Consider the following 27,312-nt stretch of genomic DNA (forward strand, 5'->3'; position numbering starts at 1 on the left):
TCCTTCCGTCTTTGCTGCTCTTCCATCCTCCTTTCTGTCCATCCTCCCTCAGGAATGTCTCGAACCAGGGTCAACTTCCGTAACGGCAGACGGGGCCCGGCGGCGTACATGCGCCGTAAGGAGCGCATGCTGCGCATCTCCATCCGCCGCATGGTGAAGACGGACACCTTCTATTGGACCGTGCTCAGCCTGGTGGCGCTAAACACCATCTGCGTGGCCATCGTCCACCACAACCAGCCAGACTGGCTCTCCATCTTTCTCTGTAGGTCTTCAGTTTAGCTCAACCTAATGACAGGCCACAGATTTGTAAGAACTAGAAAAGCTAAGGTCGATCCCAGCTTTGCTTGTCTCATGAGCAACAAGTTTGCAAGGTAGACATTGAAATCTTGTTGTGACGCTAGTTAGCATTGCTAATGCTAAGGTTATTTGTCAACGACAGCTACATGCAATAGTGCCAACCTGGGCTTTTCATCTGAAGGCCTAATTAAAAGCCTTAGACAGTCACTAATAAGTGGTGAGATGTACTACAAGGCTATTGGTTCACCCTGAGTGCTAAATAATTAGTTAAATATTTGATTTGTACCTAGAGCTCAGTGTTCACAAGTAAACACCGCAAGGACGTTCCATCCATTAACATACAATAACTGAGAGCTCAGCACAAATGGTTTTACTGCGTCTAGTGTGAACGGCCCTTTATACAGAGAGTCAGGGAGAGAAGCTAAACAAGCGTGACCTCACGTTGTTTGACCTGAAATGTCTGTGCAGGTCTTGATTGGATGTTGATTTTCCGTTGCTCTCCAGACTATGCAGAGTTTGTGTTCCTTGGGCTCTTCCTGGCAGAGATGTTCCTGAAGATGTACGGTCTGGGTTTCCGTCTGTACTTCCACTCCTCTTTCAACTGCTTCGACTGCGGGGTGAGTCCACTAACCCCAGCTAGGGAAACGGCTGTTTAAACACCAAAAACAGACAGGCTCCTTCACTAATATTCATGAAATTGCCCTTCACTGCAATGCTTGATAGCGTGTCACTGGTGTGACTTCATAAAATGTGACTTGACGATCTCCATGCATGTTGACCAGTTCTACATTGCGTGTCCATCTGATCCAGGTCATCTTTGGCAGCATCTTTGAGGTCGCCTGGGGCTTCATCCGGCCTGGCATGTCTTTTGGAATCAGCGTTCTGAGAGCTCTACGACTCCTGAGGATCTTCAAGATCACCAAGTAAGTGGGACATCAGCCAGAAAGGCCTGTCTGGCAAACAAGCGAAATACAGTGAGTTAGCTTAAAGCTTGCTGAATTCTGCGATTACTTTCTGAATGCAGAAGGCTTGAAGCATTTCCTGTTTTCTTTGTTGCCCAGGTACTGGGCCTCCCTCAGGAACCTGGTGGTGTCTCTCATGAGCTCCATGAAGTCCATCATCAGCCTGCTCTTCCTCCTCTTCCTCTTCATTGTGGTCTTTGCCCTGCTGGGCATGCAGCTCTTCGGGGGCAGGTGAGGAGTGTGTGGGAGGTGTGTGGCGGTGGGTGCTTTGCTAGAGGCAGAGCTGTTGACCAGCTCTCCATGCATCAGGCCCCCGACTGGGCAGTAAGGACGTGACAACATGTTTACTCTCTCCCAAGTCTCACTTACATCCTCAGGCCTTTGTTCAAGTCTACTTTGACTAATTACTATATGGCTTTGCATTTTCCATGCCTTACTATGTTATGAAGCAGATCTGCATTAATGACATGTTCTGGGGATAGAAAGGACACGTTTGGTAGAGGGAACAATGGATGTGTCAGCCGTGTCTTTGAGACGAGAGAGATGGGGAAATGAATGTCGCGTCTGGACAGAAATAGCTCCACCTCTTCTCTTCTGGCCTCTTCCTCCTTCTTCGTTTCCGAGTTATAATCTCTCTCTCCCTCCCTCTCTCTTTCACTCTCCGTCCCTCTCTCTCCTCTCTCTCTCTTTCTCTCTCTCTCTCTCTCTCTCTCTCTCTCTCTCTCTCTCTCTCTCTCTCTCTCTCTCTCTCCCTCCCTCTCTCTCTCTCTCTCTCTCTCTCTCGCTCTCTCTTCCCTCTAGGTTCATCTTTGAAGATTACACTCCCACCAACTTTGACACGTTTCCAGCTGCCATCATGACAGTGTTTCAGGTTTGGCTTCCACAGTGCATTTCCTTCTCTCCCTCTCCCTCTTTCTCTCCCTGGCTCTCCCCTCCACATGACACATTGCACCCTGGGATACTTCTCACCCCAGGCAAAGATTAAACAACCCAGCTCGACTTCACCATGCCCCCCCCCCTCCCCCCCCCCCCCCCACCTTCTACTATCATCCTACACATCCACACACGTATGCACATTGATGTCAGAGAGCTGAAACATGAAAGAGTGTGGGCACCATACACTAGAAATCTCTGGAACATGATTTCCGGAGTAGATCAAATGTTCCTTGTACAGTGGTTGTGGGATGTTGGCAACATCTTATTGTGTTCCTTTCTCTGTCTCATATTGTGAATATTCTGCGGTCATCTACGCAGTTAGTGTTTTTTACATGCAGTTTAAACGAGCAGACTATAGGATCTTCAGTAGACCAAGTCTTCCTTATGGATATTACGTGCAAAGTATACACATCCAAAGTATGTTGACGTATTGTGTTTTTGAGACAGCACACTGCAACATGTAACACAGTTGTAATTGTGGTTGTTGACTGAGGTTGTGTGTTTGTCTGCAGATTCTGACCGGTGAGGACTGGAATGAGGTGATGTACAACGGGATTAGGTCCCAAGGAGGCGTGCAGTACGGCATGTGGTCATCCATCTACTTCATAGTCCTCACTCTGTTTGGAAACTGTATCTTTTCTTGGCTCCATTAACATCTATATTCAGCCTAATGTAACGGGTGTGAACCTGTGAAACTCACTCCTCAGGTATGTAACAGGCCACCCGCGTCAACGAAGAGCTAACTTTTCTTTGGCGTAGCTGGTAGCGGTCACGCTTGGCAAGTCAGAGGTCGTGCGTTCGAGCCCAGCGAGTGGCGAACGACACCATGTTGTGACGGAGCGTGGCTACGTCTGTTACATACCGTCACACCTAGTTAGCATTAGGTCGCTGGGTGGTTTGTGTTAGCTTGTTAGCGAGGTCTTCTTAAGTGTGCACTGTTGGCTCCTTGACCAGACTGTGAACAGATACATTGCTGAATGTGTTCTTGGCCATTGCTGTGGACAATCTTGCCAATGCACAGGAACTGACCAAGGTATGTGTGGTTTATTGGTGGAAAGCATCACATATATCCTCTGGATTCCACTCCTATGCTGCTGCAGATGGACAGCAGTAACTCCATTGTCGTTCTCCTCTTTGACAGGATGAAGAGGAGGAAGAGGAGTTTTTCAACCAGAGATATGCTCGGGGCAGAGACGGCCCGATGTCTGAGTAAGTCATCAGTTTACATCCTCCAGAACCACACCTCACCGTCTCACTGCACCCACAATAATAAATCACTGGATGAATATATTTTGATATTGACATTTTGTGTCAAATTACCACTACCACTTTTTCAGTAAATGGAACCATTTGATTTTACACTGAAAATGTGACTCTTAATATGTTCATCTAACATTTATTTTTGCGAGTTTACGAGTGTGGTTTCATACTACCTATTTTATGAAAGAGATTTCGAAAGATTGATTGATGAGGGATTATTTGTCTCATCGACACAGCACGCTTTATTGGTGTAGACCAAGCACAGCACCGCCATATTACAATATAAGAACACACTTTCTTAATATTTTATAGTTTCTTTATATTCATCCTCAGCGTAGTACATATGCATCCGGTTAGCCTGCCTGATATTCTGGTGTCTCTGGAAACAACAGAATAGTTGCATGTGGAACTGATAACTCAAGAGGCCTGCTTTGAATGAACGTGTCCTTGCCCGATGAAATAAGCATGACACTACACACTACCTCAGAGTAATGAGGGCAACCCTTTGTGCCAGTTGCATTGTCGAATGACTGACAAGGCAACACCTGTGTTAATAGTTTACAGGGAATTTTCTCTTTAGTGGTTTGGCTGAATCTGACTATTTCCCCCTCCACAAACCTCCCCGTTTGTCTATTTTTTCCAGATCACTGCACTAGTCTTCTAGAGGCAATATACAGCAAATAAATACACTGTCGATTGATTACATTTTGCTGTTCAACCAGATAAGCTTTGAGTGAGAGTAATGTTAATGTTAGGAAGGTAAGTGGTATTGAGGAGAGAAGATGAAAGTAGTTATACCCCACTGTCATTGTTATTGGAAGTGCCCCTTAATGTACCATTTGTTTGTTACATATATGAGTGTTAGTCCTATATGTTTCAAGGCTGTTAATGTGGTGCTCTTGATAAACGCCCTCTTGGTGAAATGCTGCTTCCATCCCGCTGTCTTGTTATTGGACACCTGTTAAGTGACACTTACCAAAATATTGACATGCACATACAACATAAGTATTATATATTTACTATATTCATTATTATGAATTCATCAATTTAGCAAAGGCTACTTTAGTTCAAAGGAATTGCACATTAATAGTTCCCTAAAATAAATCAAAACTATACCTTGAGTTAATTCCACAAACACTGACCCCTGTCCCTCAAATTGAAAACATAATTTAGCATGTAAGTCATTTCCACTTGAGGCTAGAACTACACTTGTTTTGGATGGTGTCCTAAGGATTGTTCTGTGTCTGTTCAAAAACTCTAATGTCTTGTTTTCAACCAATCACTCATTGATTACATGGACAACAAAAGGGTCTGAATACGAGTAAGTAAAGTTGTCTGTCCGCTTGGCTCCTAATTTCTCTCTTTAATTTCCCTTCCTGAGTAGAAAAGTTGATTTTTCTAGACCTCACAGTTTCCCTACGTTTATCCTGCACTCTTTTGTTTTTGTGTGTTTTAATTTAATTGTGTCCCCTCTTCCCAGGTATTTTCATATTTTGAGATTTTGGATGTTCCTGTTGTGTTATTTGCTGTGATAAACTAATCATTTTTACATCTGCATTTGATTGATTTCAAGTTCTGTTTATGAACAACTGATGGTTAACTTTGTAGTTCTGATAGAATATACTGGCTTCAGTTGTGGGTGACTGCATACAGTATTGACTGTGTTTGGATGGAAGGCCGTATGTTGGGCCTGTTGCTGCCCCCTAGTGACGGTCTGTATGCTTGTCAGGAGGAGGAGACGGCCCTACCTATACAGGAAGCGAGCTATCCACAGAGGCCGGCCCGCCTTCCCCGAAGACGAGGAGAGCGGTGGGGGAGGCGGAGAGGAGCCCCCTCTCAACAGCACCAACGCCTTCTCCAACCGCCGTGAGAGGAGACGGAAGGTCAACATGTCCGTGTGGGAGCAGAGAGCCAACCAGCTGCGCAAGCGCCGCCAGATGGACAGCCAGGAGGTGCTGTTCAGCAGCCCCACGGAGGACACGGTCGAGACCCCCACCAGCACCCACCACGCCCCCGCCCTCTCGCCGGAGGCCAGCCCCGGACACCTGCCCGAGTCGCCCATGTCGGTGGCCATCCCTCTGCCCGAGCCTCCGGACTCCGTCCCCCTCCCTCTCGTGACGCTGACCGAGGAGAGGGCGGGCGGAGTCAACCACCGGGCCGCCGGAGGGGGCAGGCACAGGGTGGCGCGCAAGTGCCGCCCCGGCCCAGAGGAGGGGGCGAGAGTCAGGAGGCACCGCCACCGCGAGGCCAGGGCCGAGGCCAAGAGCAGAGAGTCTCCTCACGAGGAGGCCAGCCGCTCGGTCAGCCGGGAGAGGAAGCTTCTGGAGGAGAGGGAGGAGAAAGGGGAGAGAGATACCACTGAAGTGGAGGGAGGACAAGCCCAGGATGAGGGTGGAGTCTGTGCCATGAACCCTTACGGCGATATGGCAGAAGATCCTCACCGGTAAGATAGCGATAGCATTGATCGAATGAGGCTTAAAGGGAATGTAAAAATCCTAAAACTGAATTTAAGGCTGAAATAGCATTTCAAATGACATGCTCCGTGAGATGTTTGTCCTGGTTGATGAAGAAACCCTCTTTTCCAGGGTGAGCATCCCTGATCCTCCTCTGAGTGAACACCTCCCTGGTTCTCTGCCCGCGCTGCTGCTGGACTGTGTCCAGACGGAGCAGAGCGAGCTGGGGGAGGACGGCCAGTACGAGCCCCTGGCCCAGAACCAGGAGTCAGCCTCGGAGCCAGCCACGGAGCCAGCCTCGGAGCCAGCCTCGGAGCCAGCCTTGGAGCCAGCCTCGGAGCCAGCCTCGGAGCCAGCCTCGGAGCCAGTGGAGCCCAGTGGAGGCAGTGACTCGGAGAACAAACCTGCCTCCTTGAACAGAGAGGGGGCGGGCCTCGAGGGCAGCGTGGTGATAGAGATGTCTGCCCAACCCCTCCTGGAGCTCACCCCCATGACAGGTACAACCCCTCTCCCACCTCCATGCCCCCCCCCCCCCCCGCCCTCGTCTCTATGACATCGGACCACGCTCTCCACAATCTGCCTCCGGGCGACGAGGGGACTGACCCTTGGGTTCTGTGTTCCGTCTCAGTGAACAGCAAGCTGGAGCTGGAGGCCCTCCAGCCGTGCGGGCGAGACGAGGACGCAGCGCTGACGGAGGAGGAGGACACCGCCCTCGCTCCCCAACCCGTCCTCCCCGACAGCATGTTCATCTTCAAGTCCACCAACCCGTAAGAGCCTCTAGGATCAGCTCCACGTCACACCAACCATCCGGCCCATCCCACCCCCAGAACCGCTCTCAAAAATGGGCTCTGCGTCGGCACAGACGTCATCACCTGGCTTGTCTGGCATGTCTGGCTTTGTGACGGCGTTGACCCTCCTCGTGTCTCTTCCCCAGGATCAGGCGTATCTGTCACTACGTGGTGACCCTGCGCTACTTTGAGATGACCATCCTGCTGGTCATTGTGGCCAGCAGCATCGCCCTGGCCGCTGAGGACCCCGTCTGCACCAACTCCGAACGGAACAAAGTGAGACGTCGTGCCGTTGAGCATTTACCAACCAACGTTGTCCTCCTCCTCTTCATCCTCCTCCTCAACATCAGCCTGAGTGGCTTTCTCTGGTGTGTGAAACTGTGTTGTCGTTCCACAGGTCCTCCGCTATTTCGACTACGTCTTCACTGGAGTCTTCACCTTTGAAATGATCATCAAGGTGAGCCGCGTGAGGAAAATTCCAAGCAGCGCGCCCAAGTGAAAACAGCTCACACTAACCATGAGACGTTGTTCTGCCGTTCTGCATGTTTGTGTGCGCGCGCCTGTCCCCCGTGGGTGTCTATGTGGGGGGGTGTGTGTGTCCCTAGATGATCGACCAGGGCCTGATTCTGCACGACGGCTCCTACTTCCGTGACCTGTGGAACATTCTGGACTTCATCGTGGTGGTGGGAGCGCTCATCGCCTTTGCTCTGACGTGAGTCCCAGCCCCCGCCTGGTGACTAAGCTCTGAATCACCACAGCTCTCCTTGCGCATGCAGTGTACCGCACATGCGCCATGCAAGTTTGTCATAGACATCCAAACATCTTGTGCGAGGCGCAGTTAACCCCAAGGTTAGGGTTAGTTTGTGATGCGTTCATCTTGAATCCACTAATGTGAAGACAGCAGAGGAATCTTTATCTGAATGCTTATGCATGTTCATTATATTTCAGTTTTGAGGTATTACAGGGTTTATTGACACGTCATGGACTTGTTTTGAAGTTTGATCCCCTCCAAGGGCCGAAACAAACGACAAACCTGAAATCAAAAGAAAACTTTTGATTTCAATTAGATTTCTACTTTTGAACCAAATCCCCTGTGAGCTGTTCAGAGAGCTTTTTTAGGACCCTTGAGTCCTTTCCTTGCCATGTGCCCTAAATAACATGTGTGTGTTGATTTCTCTGTTGTGAATATAACTGTGATCCTCTGAGCTGTGCTCACGGTTGATCTCTCTTTATGCCTTGATTTCTCTGTTGTTCCTGTGGATTGTATCTCTGTTGGGGGCTTCCAGGAATGTGATTGGGTAAAAGCAGATTCCTCTCCCATACACCTTTTAAACACATCTCTCATAACTCTCTTTAACTGGCCAATAACCTTCTGTATGTCTTAACACTTGTGGTTAAAAATAATACCCTTTTATGCTCAGTAAACTCTCAAATCTGTATGAATGCAGTGTGCATGTGTGTGCATGCGTGGGTGCATAATGCGTACACTGTAAACGTAGACTTTGTCCCTAATATGTTCACACCTGTTTGCTCACTACTCTACAGGAATAACAAAGGCAGGGACATCAAGACCATCAAGTCCCTCAGAGTGCTGCGCGTCCTCCGGCCTCTGAAGACCATCAAGAGGCTCCCCAAACTCAAGGTCCGTCACGTCCACCTACCAACACCCACATCTCCTCCACTGTCCAGAACATAGAAATGTTATGTGAGAAGCAAAGCCTCTTGTCTTTTTGTTGGTTTTATGTTCTTCGTCACCTTCTGCTTCCTCCTCCGTCCCCCTCTCTTGTTCTTCTCCTCTTCCTCCACCTTCTCCTCCCCCTCCCTCGCCCCCTCTTTCCTCCCTGTGTCTCCTCCATCTCCTCCCTCTTTCTACTCCTCGCCCCCCCCCCGTCCTCCCTCTCCCCCTGTTCTCCTCCTCCCTCTCCCCCTGTGTCCTCCTCCTCCCTCTCCCCCTGTGTCCTCCTCCTCCCTCTCCCCCTGTGTCCTCCTCCTCCCTCTCCCCCTGTGTCCTCCTCCTCCCTCTCCCCCTGTCCTCCTCCTCCCTCTCCCCCTGTGTCCTCCTCCTCTCCAGGCTGTGTTTGACTGTGTGGTCACCTCCCTGAAGAACGTGCTGAACATCCTCATCGTGTACCAGCTCTTCATGTTCATCTTCGCTGTCATCGCTGTGCAGCTCTTCAAGGGCAAGTTTTTCTACTGCAACGACGGCTCCATGAACACCGAGAAGGAGTGCCAGTGAGTGGCTGTCCACCGCACACACACTTTCTCTCTCTCTTTCTCTCTCTCTCTCTCTCTCTCTCTCTCTCTCTCTCTCTCTCTCTCTCTCTCTCTCTCTCTCTCTCTCTCTCTCTCTCACACACATATACACACAAACGCTGTATACACTCACACATTAATGTACTGTATGTACAAGCAATATATATATATATATATATACAAAAGCCCCCCACTTCTCACCACTTACCTTAACCCACACATTCCGGAACAAACATGCACTTCACACACTCTCATATTCTGTCACTCAAAATCTATTTTGATGCACTGTAACATCCACTCATAAACCCACAAAGCATAGATGACCTGTATCCCATCAATGGTCCTCCACTCTAACCTAATTCCTCCCATATTAAAATGCCGTACTATTTTGGAGCTCGCACCACATAAAGGAGGTTGAATTAAAACGTTGTGAATGGAATGATTGGTTGCCTTGGGCCCCCTCTGGTCCCTGCAGAGGATACTACATCGACTACAGCCGAGACAAGAAGGAGGTGAAGAGGAGGGAGTGGAAGAGGCACGAGTTCCACTATGACAGTGTGTGCTGGGCCCTGCTCACTCTCTTCACCGTGTCCACTGGAGAAGGCTGGCCTCAGTGAGTCCCCTTGCCCCCCTCTCCTGACGGACACTGACTCGCCATGTGATATTGGGTTTCTCAAGCCTAAGTAGTGATTTCAGAGTTGGTTTTCTCCTTTGATGTTGTGTGACATGTTTGTTTGTTTGTTTGTCTCTCTCCCTGCCGTCCTCCCACTCTCTCCTTCCCTGTGTTGCCACCTTCCTCCCCTCACCCCCCCTTTCTGCCCCTCCCTCCCTCTCCCCTCCCTCCCTCCCTCTCCCCTCCCTCCCTCCCTCCCCCCCCCCCCCAGGGTCCTGCAGCACTCGGTGGATGTGACGGAGGAGGATCGGGGTCCGAGCCGGGGGAACAGGATGGAGATGTCCGTCTTCTACGTGGTGTACTTTGTGGTGTTCCCCTTCTTCTTCGTCAACATCTTCGTGGCCCTCATCATCATCACCTTCCAGGAGCAGGGGGACAAGATGATCCAGGAGTGCAGCCTGGAGAAGAACGAGGTACAGGGCCGTCGGAGGGTCTCATCTCATGTCTGGAGGATTTGGGTGTAAAACGGCCTCATCCTCCAATTCATTTCCTTCTGCTACAGAATGATTTGGCATTTAACATTTGAATCTGTGCTGATTGACGGATGGTTGGATTTTCACCCCTGCCCCCCCCCCCCCCCATCCCCCCCCGCCTCACCTCAGAGGGCATGCATTGACTTTGCCATCAGCGCCAAGCCCCTGACCCGCTACATGCCGCAGAACCGGCAGACCTTCCAGTACCGGCTCTGGCACTTTGTGGTGTCGCCATCCTTCGAGTACACCGTACTGGTCATGATCGCCCTCAACACTGTGGTCCTCATGATGAAGGTAGGTGCTCAGAGGGAGACAGAGCAGACGGGGGGGATATCAGCGTCCAGTCGGTGATGTCAGAGCTCTGTGATGTCAGAGCTCTGTGACGTCAGAGCTCTGTGATGTCAGAGCTCTGTGACGTCAGAGCTCTGTGATGTCAGAGCTCGGTGATGTCAGAGCTCTGTGATGTCGGAGCTTCAAGGTGCCGTGGTTCCCAGTCCTAACCCTGCTGTGTTGTCGTGCTCCTGTCCAGTATCACTCTGCCCCGGCGGCCTACGATGCCGTCCTGAAACATCTCAACACAGCCTTCACTGTGCTCTTCTCCCTGGAGTGCATCCTGAAGATCATGGCTTTTGGATTCGTTGTAAGCAGCAGAACAATTGTCAGGATTTGAACCGTCAGTGATGTAGGTGAGGTTGGTCGATCGATATGGAGTTTTCATGGTCGACTTTTGTTTCCGTGCTTTCCTACAGAACTACTTTCGAGACACCTGGAATATATTTGACTTCATCACGGTGCTGGGCAGCATTACGGAGATAGTTGTGGATTTGCAGGTGAGATGTTGTTTCACTGAGGTAATATTATCCTTAAGGGGTTTTGGATGCAAATAATGTTTACAGAAAATACATATGATATATCATGTATATTATATAAATGATGTATAAAATCCCATGATTTTAATCAAATGTAGCATATCTCTGCCTTGATAACCCACTTTCTAATTCTCTCCCTCTCTCTTTCTCTCATACCATTTCTTCCTCCCTCCTCTCTCCATCTCCTGTGATCTGCTCTGTATCAAGTCTGTCAACACGTTCAACATGAGTTTCCTGAAGTTGTTCCGAGCAGCCAGGCTGATCAAGCTGCTGAGGCAAGGGTACACCATTCGCATCCTTCTGTGGACCTTCGTGCAATCCTTCAAGGTCAGACGGCTTCAAGTGCTCAGTTCACAAAAACGAACAATAAACCCCGAATGTGGAGGGAAACGATCAGCTGTCAACTGGTGACAGCGTTCCTATGTTGTCTTATCTCCAACAGGGGGCAGTGTTTTGTATTGAGGTTTTGTTTTTTTTGTCAGAGATGTTTTTATGAGGAGAAATGTTTGCTTTTTGTCCCAATCAGCTGTTTGTTCCTTCTTCTCTCCAGGCTCTCCCTTATGTCTGCCTGCTCATAGCCATGCTCTTCTTCATATACGCCATCATTGGAATGCAGGTACAGTCAAAAGCAGATAAGACGAGAGAAAACATACATCTCTACCAAACAACCCGCTTTGGGACAGATTGTACAGAAAGATAAAAGAAACCCATAATCTGTGGTAGAGCCAATCAGCAGGTAGATGTTATCGGTAAATTGATTGCGAATGTTAAGAAACACGTAGGCGTTCCAGATGTGGAAGGGGTGACCTAGCTACCTTATTGTACGCTGCTCTCCTCTGACCTGCTCAAGGTGTTTGGAAACATCAAGCTCAATGACGAGAGCCACATCAACCAACACAACAACTTCAAGACCTTCTCGGGTGCTCTGATGCTGCTGTTCAGGTAGGGCACAGTGAATCACTGACGCTGACTCATCAGGTCAGGCTCAGAAGATTCCGGTCAAAAAGAGTCATACTTTATATTCTGTGTAAGAAAAGGGCTGTAACACACGCACAGAGGCAAAAGGGAGTAGGAAATGGCTTTACCTTCCATCTGCTGTTTGATTGGTTGATCAGTTGACTGATTGATTGGCTGTGTTATTGGCAGGAGTGCGACGGGGGAGTCTTGGCAGGAGATCATGTTGTCGTGTCTGGGGGGGCAGGAGTGCGAGCCAGACCCCTCCCTGGCCCCCCTCACCATGTCTCCAGACCACGAGGGGGGCTGTGGCACCGAGTTTGCCTACTGTTACTTTGTGTCCTTCATCTTCTTCAGCTCCTTCCTGGTGAGAGACACGCTCACACACAGAATCACAGATTCACACATTCACACAAACAGCAAATGTTTACTCCTCGACAGGTCTGCAAACGCCTTTGTAAACCGAGATTTGTTAAAACGTTTGTTAACCGAGACCGTAGGTCGAGGTCGGTTACAAACCAATCGTTTTAACAAATCGAGGCGACAAAGCGTTTGCTGACCTGTCGAGGAGTAAACATGTGGTTTCTTATATACTACAACAGTATGTGGGAAGATCCCAAATCAAACACGGCGAATCTGGAGCAGACGCCATGTTGTCAGAGCAATCAGCTGCACTTGCACTGGTGACGTCACTACATCTCCAACGCAACATATCAACAACATCAATTCGTCTTCTGTCTGCTTCAGATGCGTCTTTAAAACGGGAAGCGATTGGACCTGTGCAAAAACCGTATTTGGTTGTTTTAGGCTTTTTTTAGGCTTTTTAGGCGACTTTGTTGCCGAGCAGATGCCACGTTGTTAAGGTCAATGGCTACATCTCCAAGGCAACCCTTTGTTGCTAGGTCCGTAAAACGTTTATTTACCTCTGCGAACTTTCAGGAGGTATATAAACGGATTTTTTAACTTTTGAGAACATCTTCTAGACCAATAGGAACAGCGTATTGGTTCAATTATTACACTAGTATATAAGAAACACATTTATACATAATCATTCAGCAGGTATGTTTATCCAAACTGACTGAAGTTACAAATAGTGCAAATAGCAGGTGAATAAGTGAACAGTTCTAACAGTGTTACAGAGGTTAATGCCAAGGAACAAGCTGTTTTACGAGACACAGTGCAACAACATTCTCTCAATTACAACACTGGATATATTTGCAGATACATTAACAACCGAACATACAATCCTCTCCTAGAACTGTTTAGACTCCGAACCTCTTTCCCGTTGTGTGCTGTGTGTCCAGATGCTGAATCTGTTTGTGGCTGTCATCATGGATAACTTTGAGTACCTGACCCGGGACTCCTCCATCCTGGGTCCTCATCACCTGGATGAGTTTGTCCGCATCTGGGGAGAGTTTGACCGAGCTGCCTGGTGAGGGAACCACTGTGCACACACACACTCAAACACACACACACACACTCACAAACACACACACTCAAACACGCGCACACACCCACTCAAACACACACACATTTAAACACACACACTCTCAAATACACACTCAAATACACTCAAACACACACAAACACTCAAACACACACACACACTCAAACACACACTCAAACACACACATACAGACACACACACACACACTCACAAATACACACACTCTCACCACTACCAAATCTTCTGCTATTCTAAACCCAGTGTCTGTGTGTGGTGGTGTCTCTCCCTCTCCTGCTGTGCTGTGTTAGTGGCCGTATCCACTACACAGCCATGTATGAGATGCTAACACACATGTCCCCCCCACTGGGCCTGGGGAAAAAGTGTCCTGCCAAGGTGGCCTACAAGGTGAGGGAGAACCCTATCTACGTTTTGTAGCTACTGTCAAGGTCGTTGTCAACATCTCTCCACTTGACCCTTGCTCTTTCTTGGTCTCTTTCTCTCTTTCTCTCTTTCTGAAGAGGCTGGTGTTGATGAACATGCCAGTGGATGAGGACATGTCCGTCCACTTCACCTCCACGCTCATGTCTCTCATCCGCACTGCCCTGGAGGTCAAGATCGCAAGAGGTCCGGTGTCGTTCCAACCACACAAGGAAATAACCTTCTGCTTTGTGGGAGTTGTAGTTCATATCATGAACAGTATATCATAAGTAACAGGATTATGGGACTACAGAATAGTGTATGGTTGTGTGTGTTTAGGAGGGGAGGACCGCATAGCCCTGGACACTGAGCTGCAGAAGGAGATCAGTGTCATCTGGCCATATCTGTCTCAGAAGACCCTGGACCTACTGGTGCCCATCAATAAAGGTCTGCAGCACATCACTGACCCAGCAGGAAGGATCGACCAGAGACGCAGGCATTGACCAGACTGTTTTGTGTGTCTGTGTCTTTGTATGGTCCATTTCTCTTCCAGATACTGACATGACCGTTGGGAAGATATATGCCTCCATGATGATAATGGACTACTTCAAGCAAAACAAAGCCAAGAAGCTGAGACAGCAAGTGGAAGCCCAGGTCAGCTACATCACACACACACACCATCTGTCATTTTTGGAGAAGATTGAGTCTCTTGAGTGGGGATGGTTGGGGTTAGGAGAAAGGCCAAACGTTGTGTTGCTTGGTCTCTGCAGAAAAGCAGTCTGATGTTCAAAAGTCTGGATGCCTCCACCCTCCCCGATGACATCCTGTCCAACACCCAGCCCCTCTCGCTCATGCCCCACAGCGCTGGGTCGGCACTGTGAGTTCACCCTCTGTGTGTATGTGTCTGGTTGGGGTTTACACAACAGCGTGTGCGTGTGTGAGAGCGCAGACACATTTGTACTCGATAGCGTGAGTACTTGTTTTGGTCTTCCTCTAAGTCTCCTGTTCCTCTGCAGGACCAGAGGAGGCTTTGTGGCCTTGAGTCCAATCTCCCCCCAGGAGCTACTCTGCATGAAGCCTCGGACCTCAGACCTGGACACCAAGCAGGAGCTCTCTGGGGTGAGGAGCCCAGACTAGACCCAAACACAAGCCACACATCCCCCAGTCTCAACCTCCTGGCACACTGGGACAACTACTACTAGACTTAACCAACAAACAAGCGAAGCAGCCTTCGAAGAGATTCGAGCTACTCAGTCATGTGAATGAGTGACATATCGAGCAACGCGATGAGATGAGAACCGCCATGCCGAAGCCTTGCTTTAACAGTTTCATCTTTCTCGAGATTCTCTTGAAGCAACGCCTTGATAATATGTACCTAGACTGGGTCTAACGTCTGTTTAGAGTGCTGATGTTGAGTTTCTGTTCCGGTGCTTTTCCAGAACACGACATTCTTGAAAAGCAGAAAAGCAGAACACGACATTCTTGTTTTCTTTTTGTTCTGTGCAACGTTAATCCAGCGACATTCGGAAGTGCGGCCAAATTGCTGTGTCTGCCTGTGCTTTTCTGGTTGAACTGGTCTGCAGTGTTTACCAAGGGAACTGTCAAGTTTCACTTCAGATATTGGTGTTTGTCTTCCACTGTTTCAACTTCTACCATGGTGTACTGTGAGTGGCTTGGAGGCAGGTAGATTTGTTTGGCTCATGCTGATGGCCAAGTGCATGCCTGTGGATCCCGGAGGCCCCTGTGTCATTCCTTACCCCTATATTGATGTAGCGATGCGCTTCTGTTGCTGCTGCTCTGCTGTTCCTGTGTCCAGTCTCTCGTATACTGTCTCGCCATCGGTTCCTACTTCCCTCAGAAACAATTTCCACCCGGGTTCAGTCGGCTTGTTGTCGTTGGTTATGTCTCTCTGTGTCTGGAATGGCTTCTTACTGAATGGCCCATGGTTCCTCCATGCACCTGTAGGTCGTCTCTGGAGGATATACATATATAGGATACATAATACACATGTAGCGAGCTTCTCTTCTCGCCCTCTCGACCACGCCCTAGCTGTAAACCCCTCCTGGGCTGGGACCCGATAAACCGACCGCCCCACATATGGAGCAGCCTGACGTGTACCATGTCTTCCCTCTGTGTGTGCTCACCTAGGTGGGGGGGTGCAGTGGGTTGACTTGGGGCCCACTGGAGCTCCCATTGGGTAGGGGCCTGTGTGTGCGAGCCTCCTCCATGCCCCGCCTGGCTGTAGATCCACAGGTACTGCCCTCTGAACACACACACACACCTCCAGGGACCCAGCCAACTCTGGCCCGCGTCCCCCGGATGTGCATGAGTGTGTGACAAGGAGCGGGACTGAACTCTGGGGTCCCTCGGATGGAAATCATAAAGGGGTTTTTGTGTCTTGGTGTTTGGATGCCTGTAGAGGGGTCATTCAAGGGCTTTTTGTTTTCCATTGTTAGTGGCTGAAGACGAGGTTTGGTGTTAGGTTACCGTTCGACCTGACATTTAGGTTTTGGTCTCCAGACATGAGCAAGCTGAGCACGGGGATGCATAGAATTGGTCGGTGGTTTCCCCTGCAACAGGGAGCATACGTGTGAGGAATGAAATGCTGCATGGATCTAAGTATGCAGAATTCATACAGAGTAATAAAATTGTGCGTACTGTGTTCTGTGGCCTTTGGCTGTCTCTCCCTCTGTATTGTATGTGCGTGTGCGTGTATGTTTGCGTGTGTATGTGTTTGTGTGTGGTACAGAAGGATATGTCTGGGGGCTCTTTGAAGCGCTCCTTATCTACCATTGCTGACCAGCGGGTGAACGGGCTGTGGCAGGACGAGGAGAAGAGCAGCCCTGAGAGGCTGTACCGACCGCGCCACAGGAGCTACAAGGCTGCAGGTCAGTTGTCCCTGGACATCCCCAAACTATCCCTGGACTCAAGTCATAACGGAACTCACAACGCTGCATGTTTTCATTTTCATTTTACGTCACGGAACGATGTATGACTCTCACACTCCCCCCTCCCCCCCTCGCCGTCTGTGCAGTCTCGCGCTCGGACCACTGGCAGCAGGGGGGCAGGGACAAGGAGCGCGGGCGCTCCAAGGAGCGTCGTCACCTCCTTTCCCCGGACACGTCCCGCTGCAACTCGGAGGAAAGAAGTCAGCAGCCGTCCCTCTCTTCCAGCGTGGGCCGGACACACCCTCTGGACAAACAGGTAACAGGCACGCCCACTGTTTGCTCCCATGACACAGCAACCTAGATCAAGAATAGACTCGCTGTAATATGTGACTGAAATTGACGTAATTCGACAGTTTGAGCTCTTTTATCTTGTGTCTGTCTGTGTGTGTGCGTGTATAGGGCAACAGCTCAGACAGCCCGGTACCCTCCACGTCTGAGTCTAGCACCCCTAGTGGCCGGCGGCCTCTGTCCCAGACACCCACGCGCTCCCACCCGCACATCTCCTACTCCCCTCTGGTGTGTCGCACGCACCCCTCCGTGGGCCAAGACGAGCGCGGCAGCCCAGAGACCCAGAGGCGCGGGGAGCCATCCTGGGGGCACGGAGACGGGGCAGGGAAGGGACAGAGTGGGGCAGGTTTCCGGCGCTCTCCCCCTCGTCGCTATCCATCGGAGCCCTACCTGGCCATGCAGGAGGATGACCACAGCCCCGACCCCTCCGGCCACATGGAGACCCTCACCTTCGAGGCAGCCGTGGCCCACAGTTTGGGACGCTCCAACACTGTCAGCTCGGCCCACCCGCGTTCGCGGACCGGCTGGCAGGTCCCCAACGGACACTTCCGGAAACGCCTGGCCCAAACGGTCTCTGTCACAGGCCCCCTCAGCGACACAGAGGAGGACGACAGGTGCTAGGAAGAGGAGGGTACATGAAGAAGCTGCTAGGGACAAGCCTTCTACTGGGATGCTGAGGAGGGACACTGTCATTATTATTGCAAACAAAACTATGGTTTTCACCTCTTGAAAGTGGAATCATATTGAAATTCACACAGTGAAGGACTATTTATTTGATAACTACTCTGTATAAATAGAGAGTAATAATAAAAACCTTGAATAGCCTTTGATATACAGTAAAAAAAAAATGAAATGAAAGGATAGAAATGTGGTTCATGTCAATAGGTATTGCCATTTCTGAAGGTGTTTCTCTAACATTGATTCAGTGTTGCTCTTAACAGTGTGTCTGTGGAGTGTGTGAATTTGTTACTATGTGCAAAATAATGAGAAACAATAACTTTTAAAGCCATGGTTTTGTAAATACATGTGATTTGTCATACAATTACCTGAAAGATATATGTGGCCATATAGAAGGAGTTTCATACCAGTTTAACTGGCAACATATATAGGATCTATTATGTTGGTTAACTGTTTAATACTATTTGTAAAGCTTGTTTGGAGCAGAAACCTGTTGGAAGAACAGTTCTGTGGGTTTCTGCTTCGGCCTGCCCCTTGGTTTTTGTCATTTGTTGACATTTAATCACAAAGGGAATTGGCCAAAGCAGGAACAGATTTTCAAAAATGCTGTGAATACCGAAATGTTTCAAAAACTGTCGGTTACTGACATTTTTGTAATCAGTTTTACATATTTATTGTCCCTTTAGACTCTATTGTCAGCAATAAATGGTTTATATGCTTGTTTTTCACCAAGCAGTCAATCAATCACCCCCGACACTTTCACAAAATTACATAATTGGCTTCTATAGCAGTATGCATCCTTCACAAAGAACCAAACTGTGATTTATCAGCTGGGCTACACAGGACCAAATAACAGAAACTGGCTTAGGAGCATTGTTGATCAAGTGACATGAGCAAGCACATTTCTTTTTGTTCCTTGGACTTTTCTTGTTTCTGGTTTTATTTTTGGCTATTTCATAATGCCCATTAGTTATTATCTTTAGATAATATGTTACTGCTTAATTACCATTTTATATTCCGCATCATTGTGGAATAATTTCATAAAGCATATTGTGCAATGTAGCTGTCTGTTTTTTCTCTCCTTTTGATTTAGCCTGCTTCATTCTGGACAATTCCATCTGCAAATGTTTACCGTGCATTTTTATTCCACAATGTGAATATACTGTATGAATTAAAATACACAGAGACTGTAGAAAGATGTTTTAACACAACACACTAATTTACCTGTTGAGATGGTTTACTAATAATGTACAGTACAAATATCATGCTATAAGATGTAGAGAAAACACACTGAAACTCACCTGCTTTAAATGGAATAGAGGGGTGTATGGAATGTTACTTAAAGGTTGTAAATGTTTTATTTGCCTGAAAAGGGTAATTGTGAAACTCACTTAACCAAAAACACTAATTGAATCAAATGTTCATGGAATGCAAATAGTTGTTTGGTTTATATGTGTATAATAGTTGTATATATGAATAAAAAAAATCTCATGCAACATTTTTACAGTGATTTTCATTCAGATGTCATTAGTTAGTTAGTATATATTTTTATTTGTATTGATTGTTAGTTATAGGAAAGAAAAGGGAGTGGACCTAAAACATTCTTGGCTTTATTAATGAATGCAGTAACCATCACTGTCAAATGCAAGGTCAAGAGTGGATTGTGCCACATCCTTGTACTTCATGCATCATTAAAACACACAATTTGTTATCAAAGCTTGCCACTTCCATTCAATTAAATAACTCAATAAGTTGTGAAATACCAGCAAAGTACTTAATCAAACATTCAGAAAGTCATTGCCTTTAGATGTAAGAAAGATAATCGATAAACCATGAAAGGTAAACATGAAATTAGATCTCTAAACATACAAACTCCATGTAAAGACTATAAATTAATATATACAGTATAATATTTGTTCAGCTCATATCATCTCATTTTACTTGCTCAAAATGTACTAGTTCTAAATATGATATATAATAGTTCATATCATCTCCTTTTACTTGCTCAAAATGTACTAGTTCTAAATATTATATATAATATTTTAGATATATTTTAGTATGACACAAGGGCATACTTTTGTGTCAAGGGCATACTTTTGTGTGGCCTAATATCCATTTACATCCCTGGCCTATATGTGTTTATGTATAAATATGAGTGTATGTACATATATATGTGTATATGTATAACTATGTGTGTATATGAGTTTCTCCTGCCTCCAGAGTCTGCAGCCTCCCCTGTGACCCTGCATCCAGAGTCTGCAGCCTCCCCTGTGACCCTGCCTCCAGAGTATGCAGCCTCCCCCTGTGACCCTGCATCCAGAGTCTGCAGCCTCCCCTGTGACCCTGCGTCCAGAGTCTGCAGCCTCCCCCTGTGACCCTGCCTCCAGAGTCTGTAGCCTCCCCTGTGACCCTGCATCCAGAGTCTGCAGCCTCCCCTGTGACCCTGCATTCAGAGTCTGTAGCCTCCCCCTGTGACCCTGCATCCAGAGTCTGCAGCCTCCCCCTGTGACCCTGCATCCAGAGTCTGCAGCCTCCCCTGTGACCCTGCATCCAGAGTCTGTAGCCTCCCCCTGTGACCCTGCATCCAGAGTCTGTAGCCTCACCCTGTGACCCTGCATTCAGAGTCTGTAGCCTCCCCCTGTGACCCTGCATCCATTGTCTGCAGCCTCCCCCTGTGACCCTGCCTCCAGAGTCTGCAGCCTCCCCCTGTGACCCTGCCTCCAGTCTGCAACCTCCCCATGTGACCCTGCATCCAGAGTCTTTAGCCTCCCCTGTGACCCTGCCACCAGAGTCTGCAGCCTCCCCTGTGACCCTGCCTCCAGTCTGTAGCCTCCCAGACACTTAACTAGTCTAAAGCATGCCAGTTTTATAGTTGCTTAATTAGCCTAACTGTTATCAACTGTGCTAGCTTAATTGCAAAGGGTTTTTCTAATGATCGATTAGCCTTTTAAAATGATGAACTTGTATTAGCAAACACAAAGTGCCTTTGGAACACGGCTGATGCTTGCTGATAATGGGCCTCTGTACACCTAAGTAGATATTTCATTAAAGGTCTGCTGTTTCCAGCTACAATAGTGCTTCACAACCTATAATGTCTACACTGTATTTTGCATCAATTTGAGGTCATTGGGTGTGCTCAAGCCTTCGGCGAGAGCACAACCTTTGTTCTCTCACATATATATTTATTATTTATTTTCGCCCCCCTATGGATCAGTCAATATTTGGACTACATACACAACGGCGGTGTCAAAAGGTTCGTCTTGGTAGGGATTGCGTTGGTTGTATTTTTATTTACGTTCCGTTGCATGGTTTAAGTAGAAATTGCGTTTTTGTGGTGAAATGTGAAGCTAACGGTGGCTAATTTGCTAGCCACAGTCACTGACGTTACTAACGTCACTACGTCACTAACGTCACGAAAACACGCGTGACTACCTGTAGCAGAACATTTGTTTCACATCTGTTAACTTGGGGGATAGCTAGGCTAACTATAGCTTTACTGCAAGGCAGCTGCAGGAACGCCACAAGCAAAGAGGCCAGGGTGATAACTATTTACTCATTTTACTTTGTGATGTGAAACACAATTATGAAATGTTATGTACAATATTAGCTGATATTATTAAGGAAGTAGGCCCACATCTACTTTTGGAAACTACTAACCTGAACTTCATTGCTACAGCCTAAACATTGTCAATCTGTTCATGAAAATAATTAATTTCAGCCTAAACCGTACAACGGAACGTTAAATCCAATTCAACCAACGCAATCGCTACCAAGACGAACACAGCAGTAGTCTAGTAGTACTGTACCGCAGTAGTACAATTTACCGGGGTAGCTTCTCCACACAGGGCTATATCACATTTTGCGTTGTTACTGACAATGATCGCTACCAGTGAGCTTTTTATGAATGAGCGATTTTCCACTAAATAAATGTCAAGCTTATTTACGTTTTGGGGGGCATATTTTCAGTTAGCAGATGGGACTGTCTGAATCGCGATTCCATCTTCTACTGCCGGGTAACGTTGTAGAATAATCTTCAAAGGGGGTTCTTTATGAATGCAATGAGTAGGCTACATGCCTGAAAATATCACGAGAAGGGAAAAACTTAAAATGACGTTTAAGTCATAGAGATTAGGTCCATTTTTACACCGGTCTGCCAAATTTATTCGTTTTGATTCAACGATGAGGCTGCCTCTTGCAGGGGAAATGAGAAGACATCTATTTCATTCTACACTTCACTCGTATTTTCAGTTGTAAATGAGCAGCAAAAAAAAATGCTTTTAAATCTATTTAATCTTTATAAATAATAAGTATGCATTTTCATATAAAATATACAGAAATCAGTTGTAAAAATGTCATTCAAAAACGGACCCCTGTGCAACCGACGCAAGCAAGCACACCCTACAATTTCCCCAGAAATTGTACCCTCTCTAGTTTTAATTGACCAAACAAATATATACTTTCTTTTGAAAACAAGTAAATAATTAAGTGACTACAATCTTTTGAAAAGTATGTTGAAAAAAATCAGGGTCTTTTTTTAACATCATGTGCCCAAGCTAGTGGCCAACAATAATAATTTACTGCACTGAATCGCTCAACATTTCCAAAAACAGGCAAAACACACAGGAGGGTCTTCAATGCTGGACCAGTAATTTACTTACTTTAATGGTAGCTACACCCTGTGGCTCTTGCTTTCAAGGTGTTGCACCTTGTAAGGTGGATACAAACTAGCCCGTAGCCTGTTTTATTTTTTTTACTGTTATATTTGAATAGCACAAATGGCTTGGCAATGATTATTTCCATTTTACAAATAACTGCTTCCTGGTGGAAAAGGATATTAGACTTTCCCTCAGCAAAATTTAAGGCTGTCATAGATAGGGTAGGAGCATTGAGCAACCATGACGTTTTGGTTGAAGGGTCTGTAGATTTGCTTTTGCATCTTCTTCAAAAGCAGATACACTGATCTTAGGGAAGTTGTTTTGAAACATTATGAACTCACACATATTAAACGTGTATAGAACAATGACCCATAGGCAGACATCCCAAGTCTCCCGGAAGGTCCTGGAGTCTCCCGCATTTCAATAGCGGCTCCCTGACGCCCGCAAACGCTGTACAATCTCCCGGAAATTGGGGATTTTGTATTTCGAGCGAGCGAGAGACTGTCTAATGGTCATTTCTGTTAGAGATAGGTGCATATCGCACGTCCTGATTGCGTCCGGGGGAGCAACCTCCCGGAAATGAGTCTCTGCAGGTTGGGATGTCTGCATAGGTATGGCCGTCTTGCAAACTTCTACGTACTGGATATACTGTGGACATACAGTATTTTGGGATTCACACACTGGTACACGTTTTGTTGGTGTGACGTCTCATGCAGCCGTCCAATGGAAGCGCAGAAGCAGAGAACGTCTAATATGGGGAAAACTGTCACTCTCGGGAAACTTCCGGGTTCTGAACTGTTGCAGTTCCACCAAAGAACTTATATATTGAGACAAATTTAGCCGTCTAGCTCCATAGACTCCCATTCATTTTGCACTCATTACCTCATGCCGGCGATCACCCCCGGTGGTCCACCTCTGGTGGAACTGCAACCAAATTAGGTACAATGGGGCTTAATAGGGAGTAGATAGGCTCTCCGTAGACGGGCTCTGGCAGAACCAACTCTCCCCTGACAAAGCACAACAACATTAAAACCCTTACGTCATATCCAATGGACGGATAGCTGTCCTGGGTTGAAAAAGAGAACATGATTAAATCCTTATTTGACAATAGACAACTGAGACCATGACCTATGCTCGCATAAACATCACTTTGTAAGGCTTGTTGCTGTCAGATGCTGTTAGGTGGGCGATTTCTATTCGAAGTCGTAAACCGAGGAATGACTGACATTAGTCTCGTAGGAAGTCGCTAGCAAGTGAAAAAGTAGCAACCAGCTACTAGTAGCTGTAGCTAGTCTAGTTAGAACCAGGGTCCTTTGTTTTCAGATGCTATGATCGTAATAATGTTGTTGAATAGCTAGGAATCGCTGGATGTTCGGACGCTAGTGCTCGGTTATATTCGTAATAACATGTATCGGATAGCTTAGTAGGTTGTTTAACAATAATAACCATTGTCATTTAATTTGAAAAAGGAGAGAGTTGTATCTTAGCCAGGTAGCTAAACGGACAACGGCAAGTTTAACAAGCTATTGGTCTGTAGTAGCTAGTTGTAGCCAGGTAGCTAAGCAGAAATACAAGGGCTATTAAGAAGAGGATATGGGCAATTGTCTCAAATCGCCGACGTCGGACGATATTTCTTTGCTTCACGAATCCCAGTCAGACAGAGCAAGTTATGGTGACGGGACAGACCCAGACATGGAACCACCTCCACCTTATCAGGTTAGACTTCAGATAACGTTAAAGTTAATTAAGAAGTACTAAGACTGCGTTTACTGGGCGGAATCGTTTTTAATGATGTCGCGTTGAAAATTGTTGAATTACATTTACAATAACATTATTTAAGTTTTGATAGACTGAAGTATAAGAAAATAGATAAATAGATATATAATGTTTAAGTTCCATGCTTGTGACCCATGCCTAACTCTCATGGCTTAACTAGCTATATTATAAAGGTAGGTTAGTTGTGTTAAAAGCTTTCCAGTTTTACTTTGACATTTGCAAAGGAAACATTTAAGTCTCTTCGTCAACCTTCAACAATAGCTGTATATCCACACAAAGAAAAAACATGCTTGGCACTTTTTGCTTTTCAGCCTCACAAATGTGTTACAAACAGGCTTGCCAAGAATGTCCAGACAGAGCATTCTTTTAAATTATTATTATACTTCTAGTCAACAGATCCATTTAATCTAAAGATGCTTTTTCCTTAAAACTGGCCAAAATGCCTGCGTTGCATTTTTTCTGCAGTTGGTTTGCAATGGAATGAATGCTATGTACACCACAGTTACTGTATCTCTCATGATGTTGCCACTCCCAGGTGTTTACTGATCTTGCCATGGGTTTGTATACTGCTGTGTTGTAGCTGACATCCCTCTGTACTTGTGATCCAGGAGCAGGCCCACATGCCCATGTATCACCCCACCCCCAGCCAGGCCCGGTTGGCCACCCAGCTGACAGAGGAGGAGCAGGTTCGTATTGCCCAGCGAATCGGCCTCATCCAGCACCTCCCCAGGGGTGTGTACGACGGCGGGCGCGACGGTTCGGAGAAGAAGATCAGAGAGTAAGCGTCCCCGGGATAAGTTGAGGGCCAGGTCCGTTACCTTCATCCGAATATGGTCATTTCTAACCACTGCCTCTCTCTGCAGGTGTGTGATCTGTATGATGGACTTTGTGTACGGGGACCCCATCCGGTTCCTGCCCTGCATGCACATCTACCACATGGACTGTATAGACGACTGGCTGATGCGCTCCTTCACCTGTCCCTCCTGCATGGAGCCTGTGGACGCCGCCCTGCTCTCCACCTACGAGACCAACTGAACCTGCGCCAGACCCCCCCCCCCCAACCCACCACCCTCTCCCCACCCACCGCAACCCAAAGGGCCGCCTTCAGAAACACTTCTTCAGAAACACACTTCAGTCAAACACACACACCCCACCCATACAGCCTTGCCTGCTCCTTCCGCCCTCTCGCCTCACACGTACAGTGTGAGATGCAGCAAGTTGTTGAGGCTGTCGACTAGATGAGAGACTTATGTTAACACTCGTGATGCAGAACATGCTGGCCCATCCGACGGCATGGGCTGGCTGGTGCAGGGAAGGCCAGCCGAAGTCAAATCTCGATAAGACAGTTGCCTGTTTAGGACATACATGCATGTATGTGTGTGACTTGTGTGTTTGTGTGTCTTCGTGGTAGGGGGCGTGTTCCGGAAAGTTCATAAGACTGGATAAGCTTGGTGTTGATGAAGAGTTGTGGGAGTTTGTGTTGGGATGCAGTTCCGCTTGAGCAGGTCTCAGTGGTTTTCTTTGTCTGTCAGTCATAATGATTAGTGACCACATGATTAGTAGATGTAAATGAGATACTTGTCCACCTTCTGTATTTGGCAATAGGGAAGTCCTGTCAAATTTCAGAAATTGCATCAATAAGACCAAGTGCATACTCATCATCAAAGGTAATTTCCCCCAAAAGGCCTACATGGTGGATATGTAGGTAAGCAGACTGAATATCCTGTGTTAGTTTTACATCGGTGTACAGTATATAGGAATTACAACTTAATATCCTGAACATCGACAACAACAAACATTTGCACACTGCAGAAATCGCCCAATGTCCATCCTTTATTGTGTCTAAATGGGAGATATATGTATGTAAACATTTAGCTTAACCTTTTGTCCTCATTAGGTTTTTATGTTACACCACAATGGCTTCACTGCTAGAGCTAGGTGGACAATAATGGGACCCCTTACGCTAGTCCAAATGACCAGAAAAGAAACTTAAGAGCTTTATAGCACTGTGTACTGTTGGTGAGTTACACATAGGTGGAGTGGAATAGCTGTCGACCAATTGTAAAGGGCTCATTTGTGCATGGTCAGGAGGATCAGTCTAAAGTTAGGAATGCTTGCAAACACATTTATCTGATCCAGAGATTTGCACTTTACTTATAGGACAATAACGGAAAACATTATATTAATATATAAAACTATAACCTTGCACTATCAGTATGATTTCTTGTTTTTTTCCGCAATGCAGAAATGACAGAACACTCAAATGCTTTTGTCAGTGCTACCGTTGGTCACCTACCACATTGAAGTAAGCCTGAACACCTGGACTTATAAGTTGTGTGATTCGATAGTGTGACTTTGTTTTGATTCGCTTTTTGAAGCCGTGTGTGAATGGTAGGAAAGGGACAGAGGTTGGAGAAGACCCACATTTAGATGCAAAAAAAGCGGAATCTGATCTGCTCACAAGCAGAACCCCCTTTGAATCAATACCCTGTTGGTATGTTCAGAAAGAGACTCTACAGTTACATCTTTGTTTGCCTTTTTGTAATATGCTGCAATTATTTCCATTTGAGGTGTTGCATATGTTAGTAGTGATACCTTCTTTCTGTGTAGCCGTCTTAGATTGTGTGATACCATTGTGTAATGTGTCTAAGACAACAACCTTCACTATTAGTGTACACTGTTGAGTCTGTTTGCAAACCTCTGTCCCGTTGCAGTTTCAGAGTGAGAGAGATGTTTCTCTTAAAGTGTGATCGACGTTGGAGATGACACACTTTTTCAATTAGCTTTTTTGGTTTGGAGTGTTTTTCTCTTCATTTCAGTTCTGCAGGATACTAAAAGTAAATGTTATCTCCTGTAATCTTTGTTTTTGGGAGGCAACTAGACCTCATGTAAAGATAACCAATAAACAAGAAAGCACACTTGTCGGTCATCCTTGTCACTGTTTTCATGTTTGTAATAAATAAAGTATATGAACAAACTTAAACATAAACCTTAAAAATACCTATTTGTGTACATGTGCATGTCACAAGTAATCATATATACATTTTCCTTTAGGACAATGAAAAGGAGTTTCCATCTGACATTGCCCCATTAGCTGAACCTCACATCTACATTGCCAGTGTAGTAACGTTGGTTGCTCAGTAGAGGTTAATCTGAATCGGGTCAACTTTATATCCTGGATCAGA

The 27,312-nt window shown here is 46.8% G+C and overlaps 2 protein-coding genes across 2 annotated transcripts in view; both read left to right on the forward strand.

Moving 5' to 3' along the window:
- cacna1eb (calcium channel, voltage-dependent, R type, alpha 1E subunit b) overlaps positions 1 to 17,639 on the forward strand; it is a 36,347-nt gene extending 18,708 nt beyond the window's left edge. Inside the window, 36 exon segments of the mRNA XM_067253726.1 lie at positions 53 to 262; positions 802 to 914; positions 1,108 to 1,220; positions 1,359 to 1,490; positions 2,061 to 2,130; positions 2,708 to 2,825; positions 3,161 to 3,228; positions 3,337 to 3,404; positions 5,185 to 5,898; positions 6,041 to 6,405; positions 6,537 to 6,675; positions 6,843 to 6,972; positions 7,094 to 7,153; positions 7,302 to 7,408; positions 7,983 to 7,994; positions 8,242 to 8,338; positions 8,768 to 8,928; positions 9,425 to 9,562; positions 9,834 to 10,035; positions 10,225 to 10,389; positions 10,625 to 10,735; positions 10,845 to 10,925; positions 11,172 to 11,291; positions 11,515 to 11,580; positions 11,815 to 11,906; positions 12,111 to 12,285; positions 13,223 to 13,350; positions 13,674 to 13,770; positions 13,884 to 13,989; positions 14,122 to 14,229; positions 14,336 to 14,436; positions 14,553 to 14,659; positions 14,799 to 14,901; positions 16,532 to 16,670; positions 16,817 to 16,986; positions 17,130 to 17,639. Of these exon segments, the coding sequence (XP_067109827.1) occupies positions 53 to 262; positions 802 to 914; positions 1,108 to 1,220; positions 1,359 to 1,490; positions 2,061 to 2,130; positions 2,708 to 2,825; positions 3,161 to 3,228; positions 3,337 to 3,404; positions 5,185 to 5,898; positions 6,041 to 6,405; positions 6,537 to 6,675; positions 6,843 to 6,972; positions 7,094 to 7,153; positions 7,302 to 7,408; positions 7,983 to 7,994; positions 8,242 to 8,338; positions 8,768 to 8,928; positions 9,425 to 9,562; positions 9,834 to 10,035; positions 10,225 to 10,389; positions 10,625 to 10,735; positions 10,845 to 10,925; positions 11,172 to 11,291; positions 11,515 to 11,580; positions 11,815 to 11,906; positions 12,111 to 12,285; positions 13,223 to 13,350; positions 13,674 to 13,770; positions 13,884 to 13,989; positions 14,122 to 14,229; positions 14,336 to 14,436; positions 14,553 to 14,659; positions 14,799 to 14,901; positions 16,532 to 16,670; positions 16,817 to 16,986; positions 17,130 to 17,639 (5,396 nt within the window).
- Positions 17,640 to 23,406: 5,767 nt separating this feature from the next.
- On the forward strand, positions 23,407 to 27,056 carry LOC136959000 (RING finger protein 11). The gene is made up of 3 exons (XM_067253182.1): positions 23,407 to 24,067; positions 24,736 to 24,905; positions 24,991 to 27,056. Exons 1-3 carry the CDS (start codon positions 23,945 to 23,947, stop codon positions 25,160 to 25,162), a joined length of 465 nt encoding a protein of 154 aa, XP_067109283.1. The 5' UTR covers positions 23,407 to 23,944; the 3' UTR covers positions 25,163 to 27,056.
- The last annotated feature ends 256 nt before the right edge of the window (positions 27,057 to 27,312 follow it).

Source organism: Osmerus mordax, chromosome 16, assembly GCF_038355195.1.
Source record: "Osmerus mordax isolate fOsmMor3 chromosome 16, fOsmMor3.pri, whole genome shotgun sequence".
Classification (NCBI taxonomy): domain Eukaryota; kingdom Metazoa; phylum Chordata; class Actinopteri; order Osmeriformes; family Osmeridae; genus Osmerus; species Osmerus mordax.

Coding starts and splice junctions, on each gene's coding strand:
- LOC136959000 (XM_067253182.1), top strand. CDS start 23,945: ATGGGCAATTGTCTCAAATCGCCGACGTCGGACGATATTTCTTTGCTT. Junction 24,068..24,735: donor AACCACCTCCACCTTATCAG/GTTAGACTTCAG, acceptor CTTGTGATCCAG/GAGCAGGCCCACATGCCCAT. Junction 24,906..24,990: donor TCGGAGAAGAAGATCAGAGA/GTAAGCGTCCCC, acceptor CTCTCTCTGCAG/GTGTGTGATCTGTATGATGG.